General features: G+C 40.7%; 1 protein-coding gene across 2 annotated transcripts in view; it reads right to left on the reverse strand.

Moving 5' to 3' along the window:
* Positions 1-22,176, reverse strand: part of LOC123973848 (interleukin-1 receptor accessory protein-like 1-B) — a 50,977-nt gene extending 28,801 nt beyond the window's left edge. For both annotated transcript variants that reach the window (XM_046054195.1, XM_046054194.1), the window contains exon 1: positions 22,107-22,176. In XM_046054195.1, coding sequence (XP_045910151.1) covers positions 22,107-22,122 — 16 coding nt within the window. In that variant the 5' untranslated portion in view covers positions 22,123-22,176. The remainder of the gene's footprint in view (positions 1-22,106) is intronic.
* Positions 22,177-23,367: the final 1,191 nt, after the last annotated feature.

Genomic DNA, 23,367 nt, shown 5'->3' on the forward strand with positions numbered 1-23,367 from the left:
CGAGCTATTTCCTCCAACCAAAGCTTTGGCTTATCTTCCAAGCCTCAACCCAACCCCCCTTGTCCTATTTTTTTTCTCTACATTTTTGTGTTCTTCTCACAGCACATCCCTCCACACACATGCAAACACACACACGCACACACGCACACACACGCACACACACACACACACGCACACACACACACACACACACGCGCACACACACACACTTCCATACCCACATCCTTTCTATAACACAAAGGGATCCCACCCCTCGTCACCTCCCACACCTCTACCTCTTATCTCACCGCTAGCACTCTGTCCTCACTCTCACCCACTGGTTTTAGAACCTGACCCTCAAATCTTAACACAACACTTCAGCTATTTTCAGGTAAGGCCTGGACAGACAAATAGGCCTTGCTACCCATCCTCCCCATCTTTCTCTGTCTCTGCTTGTTTCGCATTTCTCTCTTACCCTCCCTCCTCGCTATCTCTTTCTCTCCCCTGTTTCAATTTCTGGTTCTTGTTTCCCTCCACCACTTCAACATCACATCTCCCCTTACCCAACTGTAACCAAACTTCCAAATCCACCAAGAGCATGTTCGCTAAATTCAGGACTTTTGAGTGGGAGTGCAGATTGAGCTGTAGCCGCAGAGGGCCTACGTGTTGATAAATGTAAATCAAGGCTGACAAATGACTTTTGCCGAGTGGGCTGGAGACACTGGGACAGGAGCGCTGGGGAAAACAGAAATGTTTTCACACTAACACAGGCTGATTATATCCCATGGTACTTGGTAAGCACTGGGATAATTTCACTCTGGCAAATACCTGTGGGAACTGTGCAGAGCTGCTTCTTAGGATGACTTTCAGCCAATCAGAGTGGCAGCGAGGGAGCACGCAAGGACGTTAATTACTGCAATGATTTCCTGTGAGAAGCAGGCTGTGTTTGATTTGTGTGTGTATTTGCGTGTGTGACGTATACAGGATTTGTGTGTGTATTTGGGTGTGTGTGTATACAGTATATATTCTGTAGGTACACACATATGTGTACCTACAGAATATATACTGTATGCTCCATCACACCAGGGGGAGAGTTTGGCATCAATCAGTGGCTCCTTGTCTCCAAAAGAGATTAAACAAGCTGCACTGCACAGATCCTCAAAGACCTCAAAGATGACTGTTTCTGTCAGTTTCTGTCACTTCTGACCATAACCTTAACTTCTGCTGTTCCCTGTTACTGTAGTGATGTCACATGTTCTCATAAATCTAGATACAGTACTTCTAATGTAACATCCAACTAAGCAGTACATCGAATGTGTCCATGGTGTTTACACACGTTTGTAAAAACTGTGTATTTTCAACTTTGTTAAACTGACATTGTGTAAAGTACACACAGTGCAACACAAGCATACACAAAAAAAGACAGCTTAATGTCATGTCCTGTATTCATATCTTTCATCAGGGGCTGTAAATCAGACATCTCTTCGTTGTAGATTAAATACCAGGGGTCTCATTTATAAAACTGTGCGTAGAAATCTCAAGCCAAAAATGGCTATGCCAAAAAATATTCAGACTTATAAAACTGTGCGTATGCACACTTGGAAGCAAGTTCCCTTTATAAATCACAATCATTTTGAAATGTGGCGCATGTGAGGGAGCTCCATGTCCGACCCTTCAAACGCCCATAGTTGCCTATAAATGGTCAGTGAAACACCCCTCATTAATATTAATATGTACTGACTACATGAAGAAAAGGAGGCGAATTCCGACAGAGAAGCTACAAAACAAGATTAACTCAGTGTGACACTGACGTTCCTTTTGGTGAAGCTGAAGTATGTTGTTTGGTGGGTAAAAAACGCACTTTCATGCAACACTGGAGGAAATGGGGCACTGGAGTTCCACCTCTTTATAACCGATCTGCAGGAAAGGGCATGCCTCTTGAGTAGTGACGTCACTGACCGGAGGGGAACACACACACGCAAGACGGGATGACCCAGGTATTAATTTGGATCCCCCCGTTTGAAAAGAGAGTAAACCAAATGCATTCCACCTAGCTTTAAACATGTATTTCGGCTACAATAAACACTCCACTCAGTTACTGAGGCTGGCAATGAGTTAAAAGAAATAGCCTGTGACTTGTTGTAAATTACATAAAATAGTGTTATTTTTCCATAATGTGTTTTTACAAGCAGCGCATCACATCCACACGCTGGTGCACAGCGTTTGGCTCGATAAGGAAGCGAACATGTGATAACACTACATGAAACTATGCTCTCGTATTTGCTCGACTGACGCATTGAAAACGGCATCAATTTAAATATAATTTGTTCTCCTGTTCACCTTATTTATGAGAATAAATTTCAATGCATGCATAATTAAACTGTCCAACATATTTGAGGTGTTCTTTTGCAGAAACAGATATCTCCTTTTGTGTTTATTATCGTCAGTCATTGTTCTTTTTGTGCACCGCAAATGATCTTAAATTATGTTTTTTTATTGCGCACTATATTACTCAGAGGTAACAATAGTAGGCCTGTTCATTTCAAACAGTTTCATCCTTCTGCCATGTGAGTCGCCGTTTGTCATTTCTCCTCTTTATGTGCCTACGCATGGTTCAGAGTTTACTTATGGGACGCACATTTTCCCGTCAAGTTTGTTTTTTATAGATCACAACCTTTGCTTAGGAAGTGGCGTATGCACGTTTCCAGCCCTGTTTTGTAGGTACACAACGTCATGTCTTCTATAAACTCTTTGTTTACAAAGCAGTCTCTTTTCCATCAGCATAAAACTCATAAATTGTACTCATTTGTATAGCTTCATTGTTTAATGGTTTCTCACCTTCAGAGTAATTAACATAGTCTTCATTAATGACTTGGGTGTTACACATTATCAGTTTTATGTCAACACAGATTTTAACCCTTTTAAAACTGTTATTACTCCCTTTATTTACAGCCTTATGGCAGACAAAAATGTCTTAGGTAGGGATGCCATATTGTTTTTTCATGATAAGTTAGGTTCCTCCAAAAAAGACACCAGTTGGTATGTCAGTGGTACTATATAAATTGTAGGACAATTAATATTAAGCAGTTCTGCCTGTATGTCCACTTTTTAACAGATTACAATATAACAATATCTACATGACGGAATATAGGAGATTTGGGTTTCTGGTCAATAGTTCTAGGATAAAACTAAACTAAACTAAACAATCTCATTTTAAAATTTCACATTTTCTTATTTCATCTTGATATCATGGTATTTTGAGATATGGCTCCCGTTATACTTTATATAAGGTTGCCATATTGTTTAATTCAATGAGTTAGCTGTGGGTTACACCTAAACCCTGTTTTCTTTCTAGATTCTTGCCTGTGCTCTAACAATATATGCTCAAACAACAATTACCTGGATTGGTTTTGATACTGAATAAAATGTCTAAATTTGATGATTGAAGTCTCAAAGACTGTTTATACATGGTTTCTAAGTAGATTTCTGAACATTTGTCATCCATGGACATTGGAGAACATAGAAAGAGTCTGTGGATGTTCTGATGTGATTATGCCTGTGGATAAAGGGTGACAGAAATGGTTGCATTCACAATGTTAAATAAGTGACATGACTTCCAACTAGCTTCCAACTAGCTCAAATTAATCTACTCAATTTACATATTGCAACTGAGCTACGTGGATCTCCAGAGATCATAAATGCTAAATACACACACACACACACACACACACACACACGCACACACACATCCATCCACTCACTTATCACTATGAGCAATATTGAAATGATGAAGACCATTCCACCACTACACTGTACAGTAGCCTAGATTTATCCATGGTTTGTTGGGCTCAGAGATAGTGGGAGTGATTATTCTGTGTAACAACAGAAGCTGTGCCTTATGGTGGACTCTAATTGATTCCATAAAGAGGCAGGTATTACCAGTAAGGCAGCGTGGTAATTCATTTCAGAGACAAGTGGCCCTGAGATACACTCAAAAATAAACACAGACAGCGATCATCTGTGTGTCCGTTTGTGTGTGTGCCTAAATGTGCATATACAATATATGCTCAGGTCACATTTGAATAATTATTTCTTCAACAAAATTGAGCAGAGGCAGCAAACAGTCTGTGTTAATCGCTGCACCAAAGCTCATAGTGAACATGCTGAGCAGACACATAATTAAACTTGTTAACTTTAGGATGTGCAGACTAATAATGACTTGAGTGATTTGAGAGGAGTAAGAAAACTAGCTTCATATTTAATTCAAATTAACAAATGACAATTCTTAAATAAATACAAACTGTGTTATGATCACCGACTTGCTACTGAGTTTAAGAGTTTGCCATACAAAACTGTGGCTAGACAAAATCATAATTTTGTGTGTAGTGAGAAACAGAATAAGTGGCTATTTTGTTGCTGAATGTCCAAAATATTTAAGAATTAGAAATTATCCCAGAAATTACTTGGATGAAAGAGATCCTTCATATACAAATACATTTGACTATTCTCTCAATGTGCTTAAGATTATATAATATCGGAGGAAGGATCATCACTTTTAGCATGGCTGCAAGGTGTGTAGAACTCAGCTCCTCCGCTGTCTGCCAACAGGTCACCTAAAATTCTCCAAACACGCTCCTACTACCTGTCTACAGAAAAAATACAGCAAAGCCTCCTTAAGCCAGTCACACAGGACACTCAAACAAATTGTGTAAAGATGAAATCTGTTGACTGTTGAAAAACAAACACATAATGTGTGCTATGTTGTGGTGGCTGAGCAAAGTGTTTTGATTTTGTTTCAGGGATCAAGCAACAGAAACGGGCAACAACTAACTGGCTGCACTGTAGTTTCTACCTAACTTTTTATATAACTTAATATATTTATTATTTTATATAACTTTATTAAAAATTTGTCCAATTTTATTAGATGTTTCAACAACGAAGAACACTTTCTGATAAACAGTGCAATTATTACTCTTCTACATAAAAAACACTGAAAGAGTAATGTGTGCGCTATATGTTGTTTAATCTCATTAACAGACAACGAGTATAAAGCAAGGACCTCACTCAGCATCTGCAGACAATACTGCCAACACTGCTTCACCCAGACCAAACAAGAATTATTAAACAGATTATTCACTCAGAAGGCCTTTAGGTGACACATTCTTTTATGGATAGGAGATTGCTGAAAAGAACTGTGATTCGTATTAATTAGAGGGAAAACAGAGACAAGGTTCTGAGACAGCTCCTTGAGTTTAGTTCATTGTGTTTAAACAGTAAGAAGTAGCTGATTTACAAAGGAAGTTCTTCTCACTCCAAAACAGTCACATTGAATGTTGACACTTGACCAGTGCAATGCAGATTAACTTCAGCTTGATGGATGGCCAACAGTACCTAAAGTATTCATGAGTACACACACTTTTGTTTGTATACAGTGGTGTGGAAACCAAATAGAAGATGAATAAAAAATGAAGGCAGGGCCAGAAATTAGTTATTTAGATTAGCCAACCTGCAGTTCACATGCAGGGTGCAGGAGATGTGTGTCTGACGAAGGTCTACTGAATGCACGATCAGCCCACGTAAGACCCATTAATATGAAACAGCTGTCAAAGGTTAATGTTTAGCTGTCACCGTTAGCAAAGACTTCACTGCTGTCACAATTTCAGCCAATTTCATTTTCCCTCGTCTGCTCTTCTCCACTGCCATGCACTAAATCTCATTTCAAATCCTGCCACTAACTCCTGTGTTCCCGCCATCCCCATCACCTGATCTCCGCCACCCACTTGCAGACCTGTTCCCACTACCCCATCAGCCCTGTAGCATATACAACAGCCCACTTCCAGTCAGAAATGTCTACTGTGCTCATGTCTTAGCGTGCTAGCCATTTTGCCTCATATGACCCCTTGCCTGTCTTTTGAACTCAGTTAGCCTAATTTCCCCTGCCTACCTGGTTTTGACTTGCCTCTTTTAAACAATGAGTAAACTTAAAGTTTTTGTTTTACCGGTATGGCCTTTGTTAAGTTGACAAACAATGATCTAGAGATTTTAGGAGATTACTATGAATCTGGGGCTGCTGCACACTCACGCAGACCCAGAAGGACAATAGCATGTACAAGAAATAATGAAAATATATGACCCGTGAAATGTAGGATTAAAATAACATGTACATGGTTGACCTTTTATTTACCTTAAAAGGACATAATTAAGGCTCATGTTGATTACCCCATGGATGCTGTTGTGAAGTTTGTTTGTGAAGTCCTATCTCTGAAACTTTAGCAAAGCAGATAGTTATATGTTCTCATAACCAACAGGAATTATCGCCAAATCTATTAAACCCTGCGTGAAAAAAAAACATTTTCCCTTAATAGCTTTGAGTGGGCCAGTGGTTCAGTGTTTTCATTATTTCTAACAAACCATCTGCTGCTAGCTCACACCCACCACAAATGTAAATTGGAGTGATTCAAGGCAGAGGCCCACTAAAAAGCTGTTTGTTAAACTTTGTAATTACTACAAGATGTATCAAATCTTCTATCACACAAATGACAACTGGAGGCATCCTAGTCTTAGACACCTGGGACTAGATCAAAGAACAATCATTGAAGAGAAACAGGTAAAATGCCATAAAGCAGGATCTTGGTTAGATAAAAATGGATTGAGGCACTACTGTTATGGAATTTGGAGAACATTAAACCTCTGCTTGTTTGTATATTGTGATTCTTTGATTCATCCTGCACTGGCTAGAAAACTCTTTGATCCTCAAACTGGTGGTAAGACATCCATATTTAAAGGGGCTATATATTTAGGTTTTTATTAATGAAATCAATCACTTTTTATTGCCTATGTGAAGTGGTTGTAACCTCACATAAAACCTCTTACGGCCAGTAAGCCTATTCCTATGTAAAGGCTCCGGGTCTGATTTGCCGGGAAATCCATTTGGCTGTAACCTGCATGCATGCTCCCCTGAACGCACAGCAACAACACCACAGCTAACAACATGAAGTCCACTAAGACCATAAAACAATCGGCTCCCAGCACAACACAGCAACATTACTGCAAAGCATGTGAAACATATTGTGATTATATCTGTGAAGGTTCTCAGTTGTCCAGGTCATAGTTATCCAAGGTAGGTTAAAATCAAGGGCGACTGGACTTGGTTGAAAATACCAGAAGTTTCATCACCTTACCCCCTCATACTTGCTGACAAAGAAAGATGCATGGTGGTACTACTACTCACAGACACAAACACATATGAGAAACTGAAGCGAGACCTAACCAGAGGATACAAGAAAAAGGCCATAGAATGTCTACAGAAGAAGATACACAAAGAAGGAGTCCCACTCAGGCACATTATCAGCAGTATTAACTCGGTCACCTGCAAAATTGCCAATCACATAACTAGTATCCTAGCCCCCATGGTTGGCAACACACTTCACTACATCCGAAACTCCATTGACTTTGTGAACAAAGTTCGAGGACTGAAACTAGACCTAGATGAAACCATGGTGTCCTATGATGTGACTTCCCTTTTCACATGCATCCCTATCATGGAGGCACTAGAAACTATAAGGACACGACTACTAAAAGACAACACCCTGAACAACAGAACTGGCCTCAGCCCTGACCAGATCTGTAAATTACTCGACCTCTGTCTAAACACACCCTATTTCCAGTGCAGCAGAGGATTCTACAGACAGAAGCATGGCTGTGCCATGGGCTCACCCCTATCCCCTATTATAGCCAACATCTACATGGAAGAAGTGGAGAGCAAAGCCCTGAACTCCTTCATAGGAACAGCACAGAGCCATTGGTACAGGCATGTGGATGACACACGGTTCAAAATTAAAACCAAGGAAGTGCAGGCACAGTAACATCAAGTTCATACGAGAAGATGTCAACAACAACAGTTTGGCCCTCCTGGACTGCTCCTGGACTGTGCCGTACACATTGAATAGGACAGAAGCCTGCACATTGGAATATACAGGAAACCCACACATACAGACCAATACCTACTTTTCGATTCCCACCACCAACTGAAGTATAAGCTAGGGGTCATCGGAGCCCTACACCACCAAGCTGACAACATACTAAAAAGTGCCCAAGAACAGAACCACATGAAGGCGGCACTTTCAGCCTGTGGATACCCTAAATCAAAATTTGTGAAAACTCAGAGGGATTTTCAACAAACACCCCATCCCTGTGTTTTTTAAACCCAAGAACACGCTAAGAGAGATACTGGTCCACCCTAAAGACCGCACACCCAAACACAAGAAAAGCAATACACTTGATATGCTGTCCAATGCAGCGAGCTGCAACTTATGTAACTTAGTTCAACATCAGGCTGATAAAATGATTACTGTAATGCTATATCTGAGCGCACACCTGGTTGTGATCTAAAAACCGCACCGCTAGTGGCCGCTGAAAACTACATATAGCCCCTTTAAATGCCAATGGCTTTAAGCAGAAAAAAAATCATAAAATTTAAATAAAATTCCTCTGAAGTTTCATATCAGCCATCCCATGTCACTGTGGTGCAGGAAATTTCACAGATGTCTCTCATTCAATGCAGGAGTTAAGATGCAAATGAATCCACAGCGTGTGGCTTCAAACACAGGCTAGCAGGAGGGCTAACCTTACAAAGCACGACAGGAACCACACAAACAAAAAAAAAGCAAATACTAACACATACTAAAATCTGACTTTCTTTCCCACATTATTCAGTCTGTCTTTGCTTTTTCCACTCACTCTGTCTCCCACTCCTACTTTCCTTCCTCTTTCCCATCCTATTAACTGCAGGCATTTAGTCTGTGTGGAATCTTGCCGCAGTACTCTCTCAGAATGCTAATATTCTGGGCTGATGTGGGTCAGGCCTTAATCCTGTAGAAATGATTATCGCTGCATGGCTGTAACTTCTCCTGTTGGATATCATTACCATTCTGCACTTCTCCACTGCACTGCATCATTCCCACCAAGACAACCACATCACTCCAGAGAAACTGCAAAAATCAATGAAAATTTTATATTTTGGAAGTATTTACTTTGTGACATTGCGTGTGTATGTGTTCATGTGGAAGTACTGTATACATACAGACAAAACTGTACAAAACTGTGTAGCATGCATACATACACAGTTTTTGCAATATGTACACTTGACTCTGACAAAAATTGTTATGATACCATATCATCCGGTGAGGACAAAGGTACAATGTGTGAGTTTGGAGGTGAGACTGTCAAGTAAGCATGGTTGGCAGGCAAAGTAAAAGTAGCCATAGGCAGAGAAATTAGTCTCAAAACTGGTGGCAAATGTGTATTTCATGATCTACGAATAAAAACAAGATTTACAAATGTGTATGACAATTTTTAAGCAATTTATGGTGTTGTTAGGTGCATTTTTCTAATCCACAATCATATACCCACCAAATTAAACAAATATAAAACTATTTTATAAATAAATACAACTCAAATTGAACCTGACATTTGCTTTTGAAAAGCTTCCTTTGAAAATAAATATCTAAATATATTTGTGAACATTGCTTGCGTTTATTTATAGATTGTTAATGATCACCTGACAGGATGTTTGACTTTTCAGTGCATTTGTGTTTAAGTGGGAAAGGTGTCTTTCCCAAAACATACAATTAGGGCTGCAACTAACGACTATTTTGATAGTCGGTTAATCTATCGATTATTGAAACGAATAATCGACGATTCGGGTTATGAATTGCAAAATTACACAATGCGCCTTATTTGACTATCAGCTTTTAAATTAAACTTGAGGTTGTTTTAGGCATTTGCTAATTAACAGACACATAAAATAAATACTGCTTTCAAAAATGAATCTTTTAATGAATGTTTCTGCTGCAGCAACATAAAGTTTTAGTGAAGACGGGCTAAAACAGCCGCTCATGCTCGGCTCTCTGATTGGGTCTTAAGTACAATTTATAGTTCTGCGTCAAATTGATAGCGTAGGTGATGGCGTAGGCTACGCAGAGGCTACGCCGTCGCCTGATGTGCATCTCCTCAAAAATGTAACTACACGTCGATTCGACGCAGACCGTAAGCTCTGTGATTGGTCGGCTGGGTAGCCTCGCAATGCCTCCGAGCCGACTGGAAGTACCCCACGCTTTGAAGTAACATTTACTAGCGGCCCAATTGGCAGCTGTAACACAGTGAATCAATATATTTGACCGTCGCAACCCGAGCAAAATGACTGGTTTTGCTATCAGAATGTGATCCATTCGGTTGGTAACATTTGAAAACGCTACACCAGCCGCACATATGCAATTTTACCCCCATTTACGTTAGCGGAGCACTAAACTGGAAGTTAGCCTGCTCGGCCGGCAAAAGTCAATACAGTGGAGGCTGTAGCGCTACTGCTGACTAGCGTTTGGGGGTGTAATTGCAGAATGATGGACAGATCTACGCACAAGTATAAATGCATGTCTACGTGCGTAGCCTACGCCGTAGGTACGCACGTACACCCTACGCAGGAGTATAAATGGGCCTTTAGAAGTCATGCAAAGCAGAAACACGCTGCTACTGACCGGGTTTTTGACATGGTATTTTTATTAAAATATTAATGACCGTGCAAATAACACTTATCTGCCTACACTTATACTGTGCATGACGCTGTATTTACTTTTCAATAACTCCCAGTCTGTTTTCCGCCGCCACACTCCTGTGTTAATTAACAGTCCCAGCTCCTTATTAGTGCATGCAAAAAAGACTTCTTCGTCTATATTTATTTTTTCTTTCGCCAAATCTTCTGTAACCAGGAAGAGACCATCTGCTTCATGTGTATACCTGAACGGCCAATAGATGTGTGTTTTCAATCGTTTTAATGTAGACGGAGATCAACTCCAAAACGCAGCTAAAACACTGGTGTGGACGGAGATCGTATTCGTTTTAATTCTAAAACGGAGTAGTGTGGATGGGGCCTAAGGTGTTACATGCACATCTCTAATCAGGCATGGCAGTGTGTGTGTATTTGCACGCATATGTGTTTGCTTCCTCGTGTGTTCACAGGTGTGTGTGTGCCATGGTGTTAATTCACATAGGTGAAAAGCAAGCTACTGGCAGAGCAAGGGGAATCTGGGTAATGGAAAAGTTATTTGTTTCACAAATAGAGTTAAAGCCAAAAGGGAATACTGTTGTTCTGTAGGAAATAACATGAGTGCATGCTTGAACAACCACACATAGAAGAGGAGGGAAAGACATTAGACTGCAAAGTGTTGATGCAGCAGAGTGTTGATGCACATATATACAGTAAAAAACTTCTTTCTCTAATAAGCATCTTAACATTAACTGCATCCAAAAAGCATATTAGAGATATGCTTACTCTAATATTACTTTCAATTTAATTGTCACTCACCAGTAAGTAAGATGTAATGGGGATACAATACAGTTTATTGTTTATACTCAATGGAAAAGTGATAAAAGGAAACATGAAGGTAAATAAGTGCTAAACAAGTTAATTTCACTGATGTGCTTCAAATAAACTTTTTTACATTTGCCTCAGATGATAGTTGTAAGAATGTATAGGACTACTCATTCACCGCTTTGGTTTCAGTGGGGAAAAAACACCTCAAACTTAACATATTTACTCTGGTAATGAAAATCACAAAAGGGGGAGAGATAAATTGAAAGGTTGATGGAGATGGAGAGAGAAAATACAGGAAGGAGCTCTAAACCAACGGGCGGCAAAGAATGTGATGGGGAGGAACACCACGAAAGAGTGAAAGTGACAGATTACTTGTGAAACAAGGCGAGATCTGGAGGGCCTGTTCTATTGAAGAGAACAAGAGATGAGGTCAGAGGAGTCCTTGCATGCTTGGCTACACTAACTCACATGTAAAGGTGACTAATTTTCTAATTTTCCAGCTGAGGACAAAGAGTTCTAATGGCCCTCTACAGCTGAAGTCCGATCGAGTCCACTTTAGCCCCACATTATGCTCCACTCAATCCACAGCTGTTCTCAGTCTGCCTCAACCTTAAAGGTCACAAAGGAAACTGCCAACACACAAAAGGTCATGTTATTTCTAATAAGGGAGTGCATGTCATTAGAAAAGCCGCTGAGGAAAGGAAAGAAAGAAAGAAAAGGAGAGAAAGGGGATTAATATAGTATCAAGTCAGTAGAGTGAAGTTGTACGCTTGCTAGCTATTGTCTGCCTGGCCACCAGTGGAGGAAGAAGTAATTAAGTAAAAGTCCATATGTATTAGCCCCAAAAGATGTTATGTACCAACAGCGTTGGGCAAGTTAAATTGTAATAAGTAACGTTTTATTTATTACTCCTTAAAAAAGTAAAAATAGTACTTTACTTATAACTGGGTATTATAACTGGTTACGTTACTCTTTACGTTACAACATTACTTTCACTGCTATGGTGCTTTAGCTGATGCTTCAATAAATTACATGTAGAACTGTTTGTGGTTCAATGCTTATTGCTGGTCGCACAAAGTTTACAACGGACCACAACGTTCTTTGCATCTTAGACTGTGACAAAATAATTATAATTCTTTTGGTAACATAGTCATTATGCAGAACGGCCTTTTCAGAATATTATATTTATTATATCACTGGATTATAATTGTCTATACTATTAATTATAAATGTTGCAGCTGGTTGAGGTGGGGCTAATTTCAACAACTTTATACACTGCTGGATATCTTAATCTACAACCGCATTATAATTTTTAATTTATTAGAAAAGGGCCCTGCTTATATTGTGATACTTAAATGGTAAATAGTACTATAAATTAGAGTACAGGTGAAGGAGTTGAGAAGATGGAGAACAGAAAATAAATTATAGAAAATAAGTAAAAATAAAGTATCTGAGTCAAGACAGACAACAACCTGAGGTGAGAGTAAGAGAGGAGAGATGATGGGCCAGGGAGTGTGTAACAATGTCTCATGGTCGCTATTAGGCCTGCAGGAATGCCTTCGAATCCATTTTAACTGGCAACAACTTCTAATAGTCAAACAACAGAATAAGTTATATATTAGTGCTATCTAAAATGACCTATGCAAACTGTTCCAAAAATGTTTCTCATGGATGCTTTCTGATCTGCCACCCCCAAGGTTAAGCTGGCTTTTATCAAAACCAATCCATACTCTTCATCTTGCATACATCTCTACTCACTGAGATCAATGTTGGCTCAACATGAGCCAGTTAGCCAGTTAAGTGGTAATTAATGACAGCAAGGATGTGTTATTGTGACATGTGGCCAATGTTATTAGCCCACAGGGATGACAGAGTTTAAGGATAGACTGGGATTTAAATACAGTACTCACTTCTGTTAATTGGGGAATCAGTATCAGTACCAATACTGACCTTATTAAATACAGGTCAGTATTTACTTCACTCTTAGCAAGATAACAGACAAAAGCCACAGTTCTTTTTCTGTGCAAAAATACATTACCAAAGTTAGTCTTTTTATTTTGGAAATCCTTCTTTGTTTCTCAGCTGAATGGCAGTGAAGGGATATGTCCTGGTGGAGATACATTCTGTCAGGACAGCGATGCCCACTTGATTTGACTGATTCAGACCGAGAAATCCTCTCCGCTCAATGGAAATGCACTGTGAATAAGTTATTTTGGTTTTTGCTTTGGTCTTTTGCCCTGTTAAAACAAGTGTAAGCTGTCAGTAAAGTGGGAAAAAAAACAAGTTGAAAATAAAGAGAAAGGGTCTGCAATCTGCTCAACTATATACTGTATATGCAACAGTAAGTGTGCACCCACACACAAACACATAAAACACACAATCTTAGCTGCACGCATACTGCCTAGTAACCCAAGAAGGGTTTTTTCTTTTGTTTTAAAGGGTGTAATTATTACCATGGCGGGTAGTTATTACGGAAAGTAAAGCTGGTACTTAAAATGCCTATTCTTCCATTGTTTAATACTAATAACACATTTCAGGGGTTGAAGAGTGTAGTTAAGGGAGGAAGGAAAGAAGTGGAGAGGAGAAAAGTAGGGAGAAATTGCAAGAAGATGCTAAAATAGCGAAAGGAAATGAGGGTTTATCTGTTTGTCATTTCAAATTTACCACAATTTCCCTTTCATTCTAAGCACTTTGCTGAACATTGGTAAGAATAACAACCGATGTCAACTAAATAATTTCAACTGGCTATACTTTCCCGTAAGGCCAGGGCCGACCCTGTTAACTTCTATTCTTCAGCAGCAGCCAATCATAGTCAATCTAACAACATTTATGGTAATGACAAAATTGAAGATGATTATCTGCCTGAAACAGTGTGTTTATTCATAAAATTATGCAAATTATGCACAAACCACTTATATAATGCTTCTGTTACTCTGCAGTATATTTTGATTCACTGTACAATGTGTGACTGCTATGTGGAAGTGGAGGTGGGGGGGTATAGAAAGCCTGGAAGAGGAAGTAAGTGATAGAGAGAAAGGGAAACAAGAAAGACAAAGATAGAGAAAGTCCATTAACACACTTGTAAATGAGTCTCAGCTATTTACCCCACGCTGGGCCTCTCGAATTACTGACTGTGTTCAGGATGCAGATTGCAGATGGCAATTAAAGATGAACTGTGTGCACAGACACACACAGAAAGACGCACACACAAACACATGCACTAAAGTAAGCATGCATACACTCTCCCTAAGGCAGCAGTTCGGTGCAGATCTACTGATCTCCATAGCAACCTTCACTGCCGTGGGCGATGATGACATCATGAAGATTGATTGAAATAAAAAGGCAACTGTACAGCAGAAAGAGGGCAACTGTAACAGAGGTGTTAGCTAAAGTGCAACAGTGCTCCTCGCTGCTGGATGAAGCTGTGGACTCTAGGTGGGGGTCTTCTTTGGTTAATAAAGAACAGACATATGTGAAGGGCCTCAGCTGGTCTCTAAATACTGGTCAGCAGTGAGGATGGAGACATTGGCTTATGTAACATGGAGAAAGAGAAGAAGACAGAACTGTAGATAGCTCTCTGGGGTTCAGATGTGTGTGTGTGTGGTCCCTCTCCTCTCCTTTTTGTTTATCCTCCCTCCTCTGTCTCCTTATCTTTTTCTGTCCAACAGCCTTCTCTCAACTCTCCTTTCTTGTCTCCCTTCATACCACTGACTGATCTCCCCCTATTTCTGCTAACTCTTTTACACCTCATTCAATGCCAGTGCTCGGCGTGACACGGTGACTAACTCCATCGTCCAGATACAACCACTCGCTTGCCGGAAACATCAGAGAACTGAAGTTTGGAAGTTCTGTCTTGCCTCCTTTTTTCCCCTCTCTCTCCACCCTGCCTAGTTTTTTTTTGGCACTTGTTTTTCTTCATTTTTCTGTTACGTAAGACAGACAGAAGTGGAGCAAGCTTCAAAGTGAATGGCAAAGCCGCCTTTTTCCCTGCTCGCTTTGCTGTTCATGCATGTCATTCCAGTGCCAGCTCCCTCCCCCCTTTCCCTCCATCTCTCTTTATCCTTGTCTTTCTTTTCTCACTTCTTACTCCATCTTTTCTTATTACTGTACATTACAGCCCATTCGGACAATTACTTAATTTTCACTGCATTTCCTGCAGTATGTAGTCTATAAGTTACCCTTTTAGGTGATGATCCCTAGACCTCGTCATTGCCACCTTGACCAAACAGACGTGGCAGTGACCGGAGGAAGGGGATGAAAGGGCAGTTTCTGGAAGCAGAGACCCTCTGAAAAGGAGATGGGTCATTATGTCTGCCTCTTCCTCCTGTCTGCCCTTGTTGTATCAAATACAGAGTGATGCAGGGATGAGTGTGGTGCTCCTTCTCTTTGATTACCTGTCAGAGAGCCTGAACATCAGAGGCAGACGAGTTAAAAGCTACCATTACCTAAATCCTCTCTCTTTAAAGACATCCCTTGGCTTAAAAGGTGGAGAAACTCTCACCGTTGACTGATTTAACACAACTGTACGGCCTGGAAATTATTGTGTTATAAATACTGGCACACGCACAAAGACACATGCACAAACACATGACTGCTGAACAGAGTCATGCCAACATGCGTGCACATTCTGCACATGCATGACAAGAAATGACATGTCAGTAGTTTGTCTTTCAGTGCTAGAATACAGGTACATTCAACAGGCGATGGTGCAGTTTTTTCTGAGTATGAGTAAAATTTAGGAACAACATGGTGCTACTAAGTAGAAAAAAGACTGCTGTGATCTAAACCTTCAAATAAACCCTCATTAAACTTTCTTCCTGCCTCCTGGACCTGTGAGTACTCTGGTTAATATACAAGAAAGTTTGATTCAATTAAATGGAACACAAGTCAAATCCAAAAAAAATCCTCTGCAGACTGCAGACAAATTGAGAATATGTCTGAAAAAAAATTGGCACTGTCAGTGTAAAAGTTATGCTTTGCTCTGCACTGTTCTTCTGTGCTGCCTGTGGAAGAAGTAGAAGACATAAAAAAAATCTAAGGAGAAACCACACTAAATGGATGAAATCACTGATTCACTGGGCTGAGCAGCCAGTCAGACAAACTCTTTCTCACCGTCTGCCTGTGACGCTGATTCAATGTGCTGGAACTTCTGAACGGCTACTGATAAGGTCTATTAAAACCAACGGTGCTGGACACAGCGCTAAAACTACAGCTGCTCAAAGACAGCGCCTGACAGTCCAACGCCAGCCTGGTACCTGAGAGAAAACAAATTGCCTGGTATGAATCAAGAATAGGTTCACACCTTTCTTGCATCTTCTTACCTGCCTCACTGGCTGTGGTGATTAATGTCAAGGCAGCAATAAACAAGCAGCTGTATGTGATGCACAGTGGGGCGTTGTGTCTAACTTTATTGCCTGCTATGTGGTGCTGTTTCCCTCTCTGCCTTTGTGTATTTTCTTATTCCCTGCTTTCCTCCCTCTCCCTTTCCTGTTGGCATGTGTAGAGGCATTGTTAGTTCATTTATCATACTACAGACTCCTGCTCTCAGCTCAAGACTCAGTGATTAATGACGACCGTTCACACACTTAAACATTTAGCTTTGTTTCGCTGACACACTAGTTACCATACTGGTCACCATGGGTTACTTAATGCTGGGTCACTGTGGGACTGAAACCAAATTAAATGACGACATAAACATTTTTCCCCCCTGTATCTGCACTGTGTACTTTAAAGGCTGGTTTTCTCTTTGATTTTTTTCCTCTGTGTTAGGATGTAAATATGTCATTTATCACAAAAAATAACATATTGACGCAGGGAAAGTGCCTTGTGCCCCGTAAAGATACAGATATATGTACTTCGTTAATTAAACATCCTCTACTGATACTGATAGATTAATCTCATTAAATGAGCAAAGTGACCATTTCACTGTATATTGAGAGTGCAGTTGGACCACATACTGTTTTCTTTTCCACGGAATCTCTGTAAGATTACCATCATTTCCATCACCATTACAGCTAACACCATTATCATCAACATCTCCTATTTTTATATGGACACTGCCGTCACACACGCACCCACATTCAAACATATAAATACACCAATCATGTCTGGGCTGTAAAAAGAAACACGACAGGAACTGAGGTGAGAGGGAATGAGAGATGTGGCTTTCAAGTGAAAGAATGAAAAAGTGTGTGTGTGTGAGAGAGTGTAACAGACAGACAGACAGACAGAGAGCAAGAGAGACACAGAGAGTAATTCAGTGAAGTGACTCTGCATTGACCTTTAGTAACTCCCCCGAGCAATGTCAATTTCAATTTCACCCTTCTCCATGGAAAGGTGACATGTCTGGTGTCACAGCTAGGTGTTCGATATCAAAAATGTCTTCAGTATTGTAGACTGAAGTTTTGAAGAAGAGATGGGAAGAGTAGAGAAGAGAAGATGGAGTATTAACCACTTCCACATACTTCACAATGGCAAATCCTCAAATCTTCATCACTTCAAGTAAGCTGAGGTCAATGTGTGAGGCGGTGAGGAGAGAAGAGAGATAAGGTATAAGAGCATGTAGCAATAGAAAAAAGAGAGGGGGGAAGCAAGAACATCGATAAGGGGTTAGGCATGAGGAATCAGGAGGAGGGGAGGAGGAAAACTATGTGTAAGAGTGTGCTTCAAATACATATCTTCAAATGAAATGATGAAGTCAAAGCTACAGTAGGTTTTTACAAAGGCAGTATTTAAAAAATTACCTCTGGATATTTCTGGTACACCTCACTGTTTTACTATTGCTATTATGTAACAATATCGCTGTCATAAGCATAATCAGCCTATCAGTATAATGGATATATTAATAAACTCGAAAACAGCTGGTTTTAGTAAAGGTATGTGGGGAGCTTTGCAAACAAAACTATTTGGGTGGAAGCACGCCATTTTTGATAAAAATTACTATATACAGTTGTCATAGCAACCTGTCAGAAAAATAGGAGCATACCCTCCTTTAATGTGAAACTTAAACTGAGTTATAGTAGATGAAAGGAGCAGTATTATAATTGTGTCAAAACAATAGTTATTGAAATAAATGGTGCTGGGAACTTGGTAACTTAGCGGCTGGCAGGCTAACTGTTAACATGCTAGCAGCTGCTGGTTAACATGCTGGTATTGGCCAAATCTTGCTACTTGCCTGTTAGCAGGCTATCTCGCTAATTAACCATTTTTATTCAAGACTGTTCAGAATTACAGTATTTGTACTGTTGATGACTGAATGACAACCATACAGCATCTTTTTTTGTTGAGCAGTTTTTACTAATATTACTTATATAAGAGTTATATAGAATTGCATGGTGTGACAGATCCTATATGTATCTTCTTGAATTTAGGTTCCTCTGGATTTCTTTTCCTTTTAATGTCAGACTGTTTGCAATTAGTCAGCGTATAAGTTTGTGTATCAAAGTTTACCGAAGTTGAACTCTACATGAAAGCCCTGCATTGATTTACTTTGCTTACACAAGCAAATCCACTGATCGGAGGGATTCCAATCTGTTTGCCTGTCTTGGTCAGCACACAGATGTTTCCAAATCGTGAGGAAAGAAGATGGAGGTAACTGGGGAGGAGAGATTGGGATCATAGTGGGACAGCCACACTGCCTGGCTGTTTGTGTGAGCTTGTCATAAACATATTGCAAAAACACCAGGAAAATCAGGAATGTCAGCAGCTTTGAGTATAAGTCTATTACAGATGGCTACCACTGGCTTATGAAATTGTACATATCTAAGTGTGCATGGCTGTGTTTGTGCTTCTACATAGTCCATGTTGAAGTGAAGTAGACATAAGAGTCATCTCCCTCCTGCCAACCATTCTGTGCTGTTGCGTCCCGCTCTGAGAAATAATTGATTCTAATGCTTTTCCACTAGAGTGCACCCATCTGCTGGCTATGGGGGACAGTAAAATCCTCTATCAGTTACAATTATCACACAGTTACCGAGGAGTGCACCGCAAGTGTGTGTGTGAGTGTGACCTACCCCCCCCCCCCCCCAAGTGGTGCAGGGGCATGTGCAAATTGCTGTGCGTGCGTGTGTATGTGTATGTGACGAAGGGGGAGAGCTAGCGAGAAAGAGAGATGCTCAAAGCGTATTGCTGAGTAAGCATGAGTTGAATCCCTCCACCCCATCCTCTGGGACAGCGAATCCATGACAAATCATCCCGAGGGAATCAACACTAAGTCAGTGAGTCTGTGTGTGGGTGTATGTGTGTGTTTTAAATTTGGAGCTTTGTGTAATATGTCACATACTGTAAGTATGTGTGTGTGTGTGTGTGCGTGTGTGTGTATTTTTGTGTAGCTCCCTCTCACGGACCCTAACGTGTTTTCACAAATTCAAACCCCACAATGAATCATCCTCCCATTCTGGAGAAGTGGGTATGGACTACACCAAATGACCACTGGGGGACAGCAGTAAATCTGGCAATAGAGAAACTGGATAGCTACTGATGAAAATTCAAACCATCCTACACAAACTTAATTTTGTGTCCTTTGAAAACCACATTGAAAAGTGTCATGTGTAAAAGTAATATTTGAGACAGAAAACAGGCCTGCTTTCAGTATTCACACCCATCCCTGATGACTCCTGAAGCCCTGAAGCCTTGTAGATCGGTGTTGATAGCAGCACACACACACGTATGCACGCACGCACGCACACATGCACAAGGAAACCTTTGGAGAGCAGGAGAAGGGGCCCTCTGACAAGACGCCCCTCTCCTGATACAAGCAAACTCCCTCTCATGCCCCTGACTCCATTTCCCTTTCATCATCTTTTTCTCCCAGCATACCCAATCCTTTCTTCACTCTGACAACCCTTTGCTTCTATGACCACTCTTGTTTCTCATTTTTAATTTAATTCCTTTTCATGGACTTTTGTTTTCTCCCCTCTGCATCTTGCTCGTTGACTTTCCACTACATCCCTGCTGCATGTCCTCTGTGAGAGTTTATGTAACATTTGTATTTTATTTATGTCAGCGTGTGTGTGTGTGTGTATGTTGTGTTAAAGCTGGCCGTGATGGCGACTGTCTGAGACCTTACCTGGTTGCAGCAGAGGAGATAAAGTGGGGCCGTGTTTCCCGGCAATGTTGCAGATTTATCTCTCTGCTTATGGCTCTGATTTTACTGCCCATGCACTAGCCTCCTCTGGATCCCATCTTTTTCTCTCTCTATCTCCCACTTGCCATAAGGGACCGGCCTCGCTCTCTGCACGTTCTGGCTACTATAAATCTGCCACGTTGCTCCATAAAGCTGCTTAGGGCATGACTCAACAAATATTAAGGAGGAGGAGAATAAATAAATAAAGCTAAATAAAAGAGAAACTCTGGTCTGGAGGGAGAGACAACTTTTCTGCACACAAAATTGGGCCTGGCTGTAAAATATTTACCTCTGTGTCTCTGTGCTTTAGACACTCTGCGGGGAGCCAGTGGGGGGTCACTGCACGACATCACACATACTTTCACTTTCTCTCCTCTCTGCTTCGCTTATGACTATCTTTTTGTCATGGCAATGCCAAACCCTTGTGTACCATACCATTAGAGAGGAATGCCACTGCTTGTCAAGATCACTTGTCGTGGGGAGCACTAATAAGCCAGTTTTATAATGTCTTGGCTCTGAGAGGAGTTTTGTTAAATCTGAAATAATAACCCTAGTGATGTCTTGGGTTACGCTTAGAGATAAACTGCATTACAAACTGGGGACATTTACCAGACATGATGGGTTTAATAAAGAGACATCACTGAATTGCATTATGGGAAATGTAGACTTTTGGGACTTTGAGTGGGACTAAAAGTCAACATCTGCTGCATCAAATCTTTCTTAAAACTGTCTCTCACAACTGTCCCAATTTTATGTAAGTGCAATAGTGAGTGCACTAATCTTTTAACGCACACTCCACAAAACATGAAAACACAAAGCGAAGCAGAAAATACTGACATAGGTTTTAAGTAATTGCGAAGGTTTAAAGGTTAAAATCCCAGTGAAATCAAGATTGAGACAAACAAAAACAGCTGAAGCGTTGTGCAACCTGTTCATGCACGGGTGTAAGTATGCTGACATGTGAGGCTGTGCTTGTCAGTTCATCAACAGCAGCAATTCGTCACTCTTGATCAGCCAACTGTGGAGGCATTTAAATGAACTACCTGGATTCCAACAGCATCAGATAGACAAAAGACAAAAGGTAACCTCTCACTGAATCATTGCACCTTCTTTGTCTTGTCCGATCAGCTTCACCATGACAGACATGTAAGCCATTCATGGAGCGACAAGCACCATGTGGACAGCCGACTGTGCCCAGAATTCAAGCAATATGCTGTCACAGAAAAAAAACACCCAACCACAACCACACGCATATATTCACTCACACTCGCATGCACACATGGTAGGCCCATCGTGACCCCACGTCAAAGAAGACAAACAGCGACGAGTGAAAGCAGCCGCCTTTCCATTTGGCGAGCCAGCGTATGGAACCCTGGCACCATATGGGCTCTTCATTGTTGACAAAACAGCCTTAGGGACATTAGCACCCACCATTTGCAAATATGGAAAACACTTTTACAAGACTTTTTTTTCTTCTGCTGTTTCTCTAGCAAATAAAAGTGCCATCATCAATCTGTGTTCGGCGCCTGAAGGTGTGTTGGAGTGGATTTGTAAAGTCATCTATTTCCTGTCATTTGGAAATGACACAGATAGTACTGACTGCAGCTGGAGGAAATCCCATGATGCTCTTACCTAGCTGCAGCTCCATGTTGCTAATCTTGTTTTCCGAGGGAAACAGGATCTTTGGCGGTTTGTCAGTCAAAGGTGCTGAAATGGAGAAAGGACACAATTTAAATACAGTGTGATTCAAGACAAACCAACAATACAGGCAAACTAGTGAGGACTTTTGATTGAGCTATTTTTAGGTTTGTTCCCGAAGGCCTTCTTGCACTTGGTCCAAAATATTATTTTCCATCCTCCTCTGCCTTACAGAGATCTCCAATCTTTTACCACCTCTTCAAAATTAAAATTTACTCAACCTCTTTCTGTCTGACCTAATTCCTATCACCTTTCCAACTTGCTCTGTGTCTTTGCAGACACACAGCTCTCTGGTGTCTATAGACCTTGGGTTCCATTCATCTGACCTACTTCTAATCATAAATTAATCACTGCTTTGCCAAGAACAAGCCACCATTTAATCTGCCTGAGTGTTAGGTATTTGAAGAGCCATCATGGAGTGTGTATGTCTGAGTGAGAGGGAGCAGCTGATGCTCTAATGATGCTAATCATCCATACGGCGAATGTCAGACCTGCTGCTGAAGTCCTTCCTCTGGGGAATGCCAAAACATGCACCAGTTTTATTGCTGTTGAAAGCGTTTGTGTGTTCCACAAAAAAGACTGTGCTCTTTAGAGTTGAGGGGTTCAGAGAACAGAAAGAGGATCTTGTAAGTACATGACTTAACTAAACGTGACATGAGGGGAGAGAAATGGAAGGGCTGTGTCTACATGTTCATTGTCTTGATCACAAGGTACTTCCACTCAGAGAGACATAAACAACCATTGCATTTATATTCAACGTTGGTAGTTGCCCTGTAACAGCCACAGTTTGACACCACTGGCCACTGAGCTGCTGCAGTCATTGTTCCAAAGCACTTCAACAGAGTGCTGTAAGGTTTTCATATAGCACACCAAGCTTTGTTGTATCCCGTGGCTGCTTAAGTTCAGACCAAGCTCTTGATCCAGACCAAACTGCAACTTCATCTGGACCAGATCATGTGTGTGTGTATTCTGTGAGGATATGTTTTCTTGTATTTGAGTGTTGGCGGTCTCTGTGCGTGCATTCAATCTGGACCAGCAAGCACCAAGAGTGCGATGTAATTACCATGACAATGAGTTGTGACCATAAGTCAGTAACTCAAGAATGTTTTTGCCAATGCTAGCTAGCAAGATTTGTCAAAGCTTTCAATGATGAACTCTAACACCAAGCCATGTACACATTCTTTCTCTGTTCATT

This window comes from Micropterus dolomieu, linkage group LG07, assembly GCF_021292245.1.
Source record: "Micropterus dolomieu isolate WLL.071019.BEF.003 ecotype Adirondacks linkage group LG07, ASM2129224v1, whole genome shotgun sequence".
Classification (NCBI taxonomy): Eukaryota; Metazoa; Chordata; class Actinopteri; order Centrarchiformes; family Centrarchidae; genus Micropterus; species Micropterus dolomieu.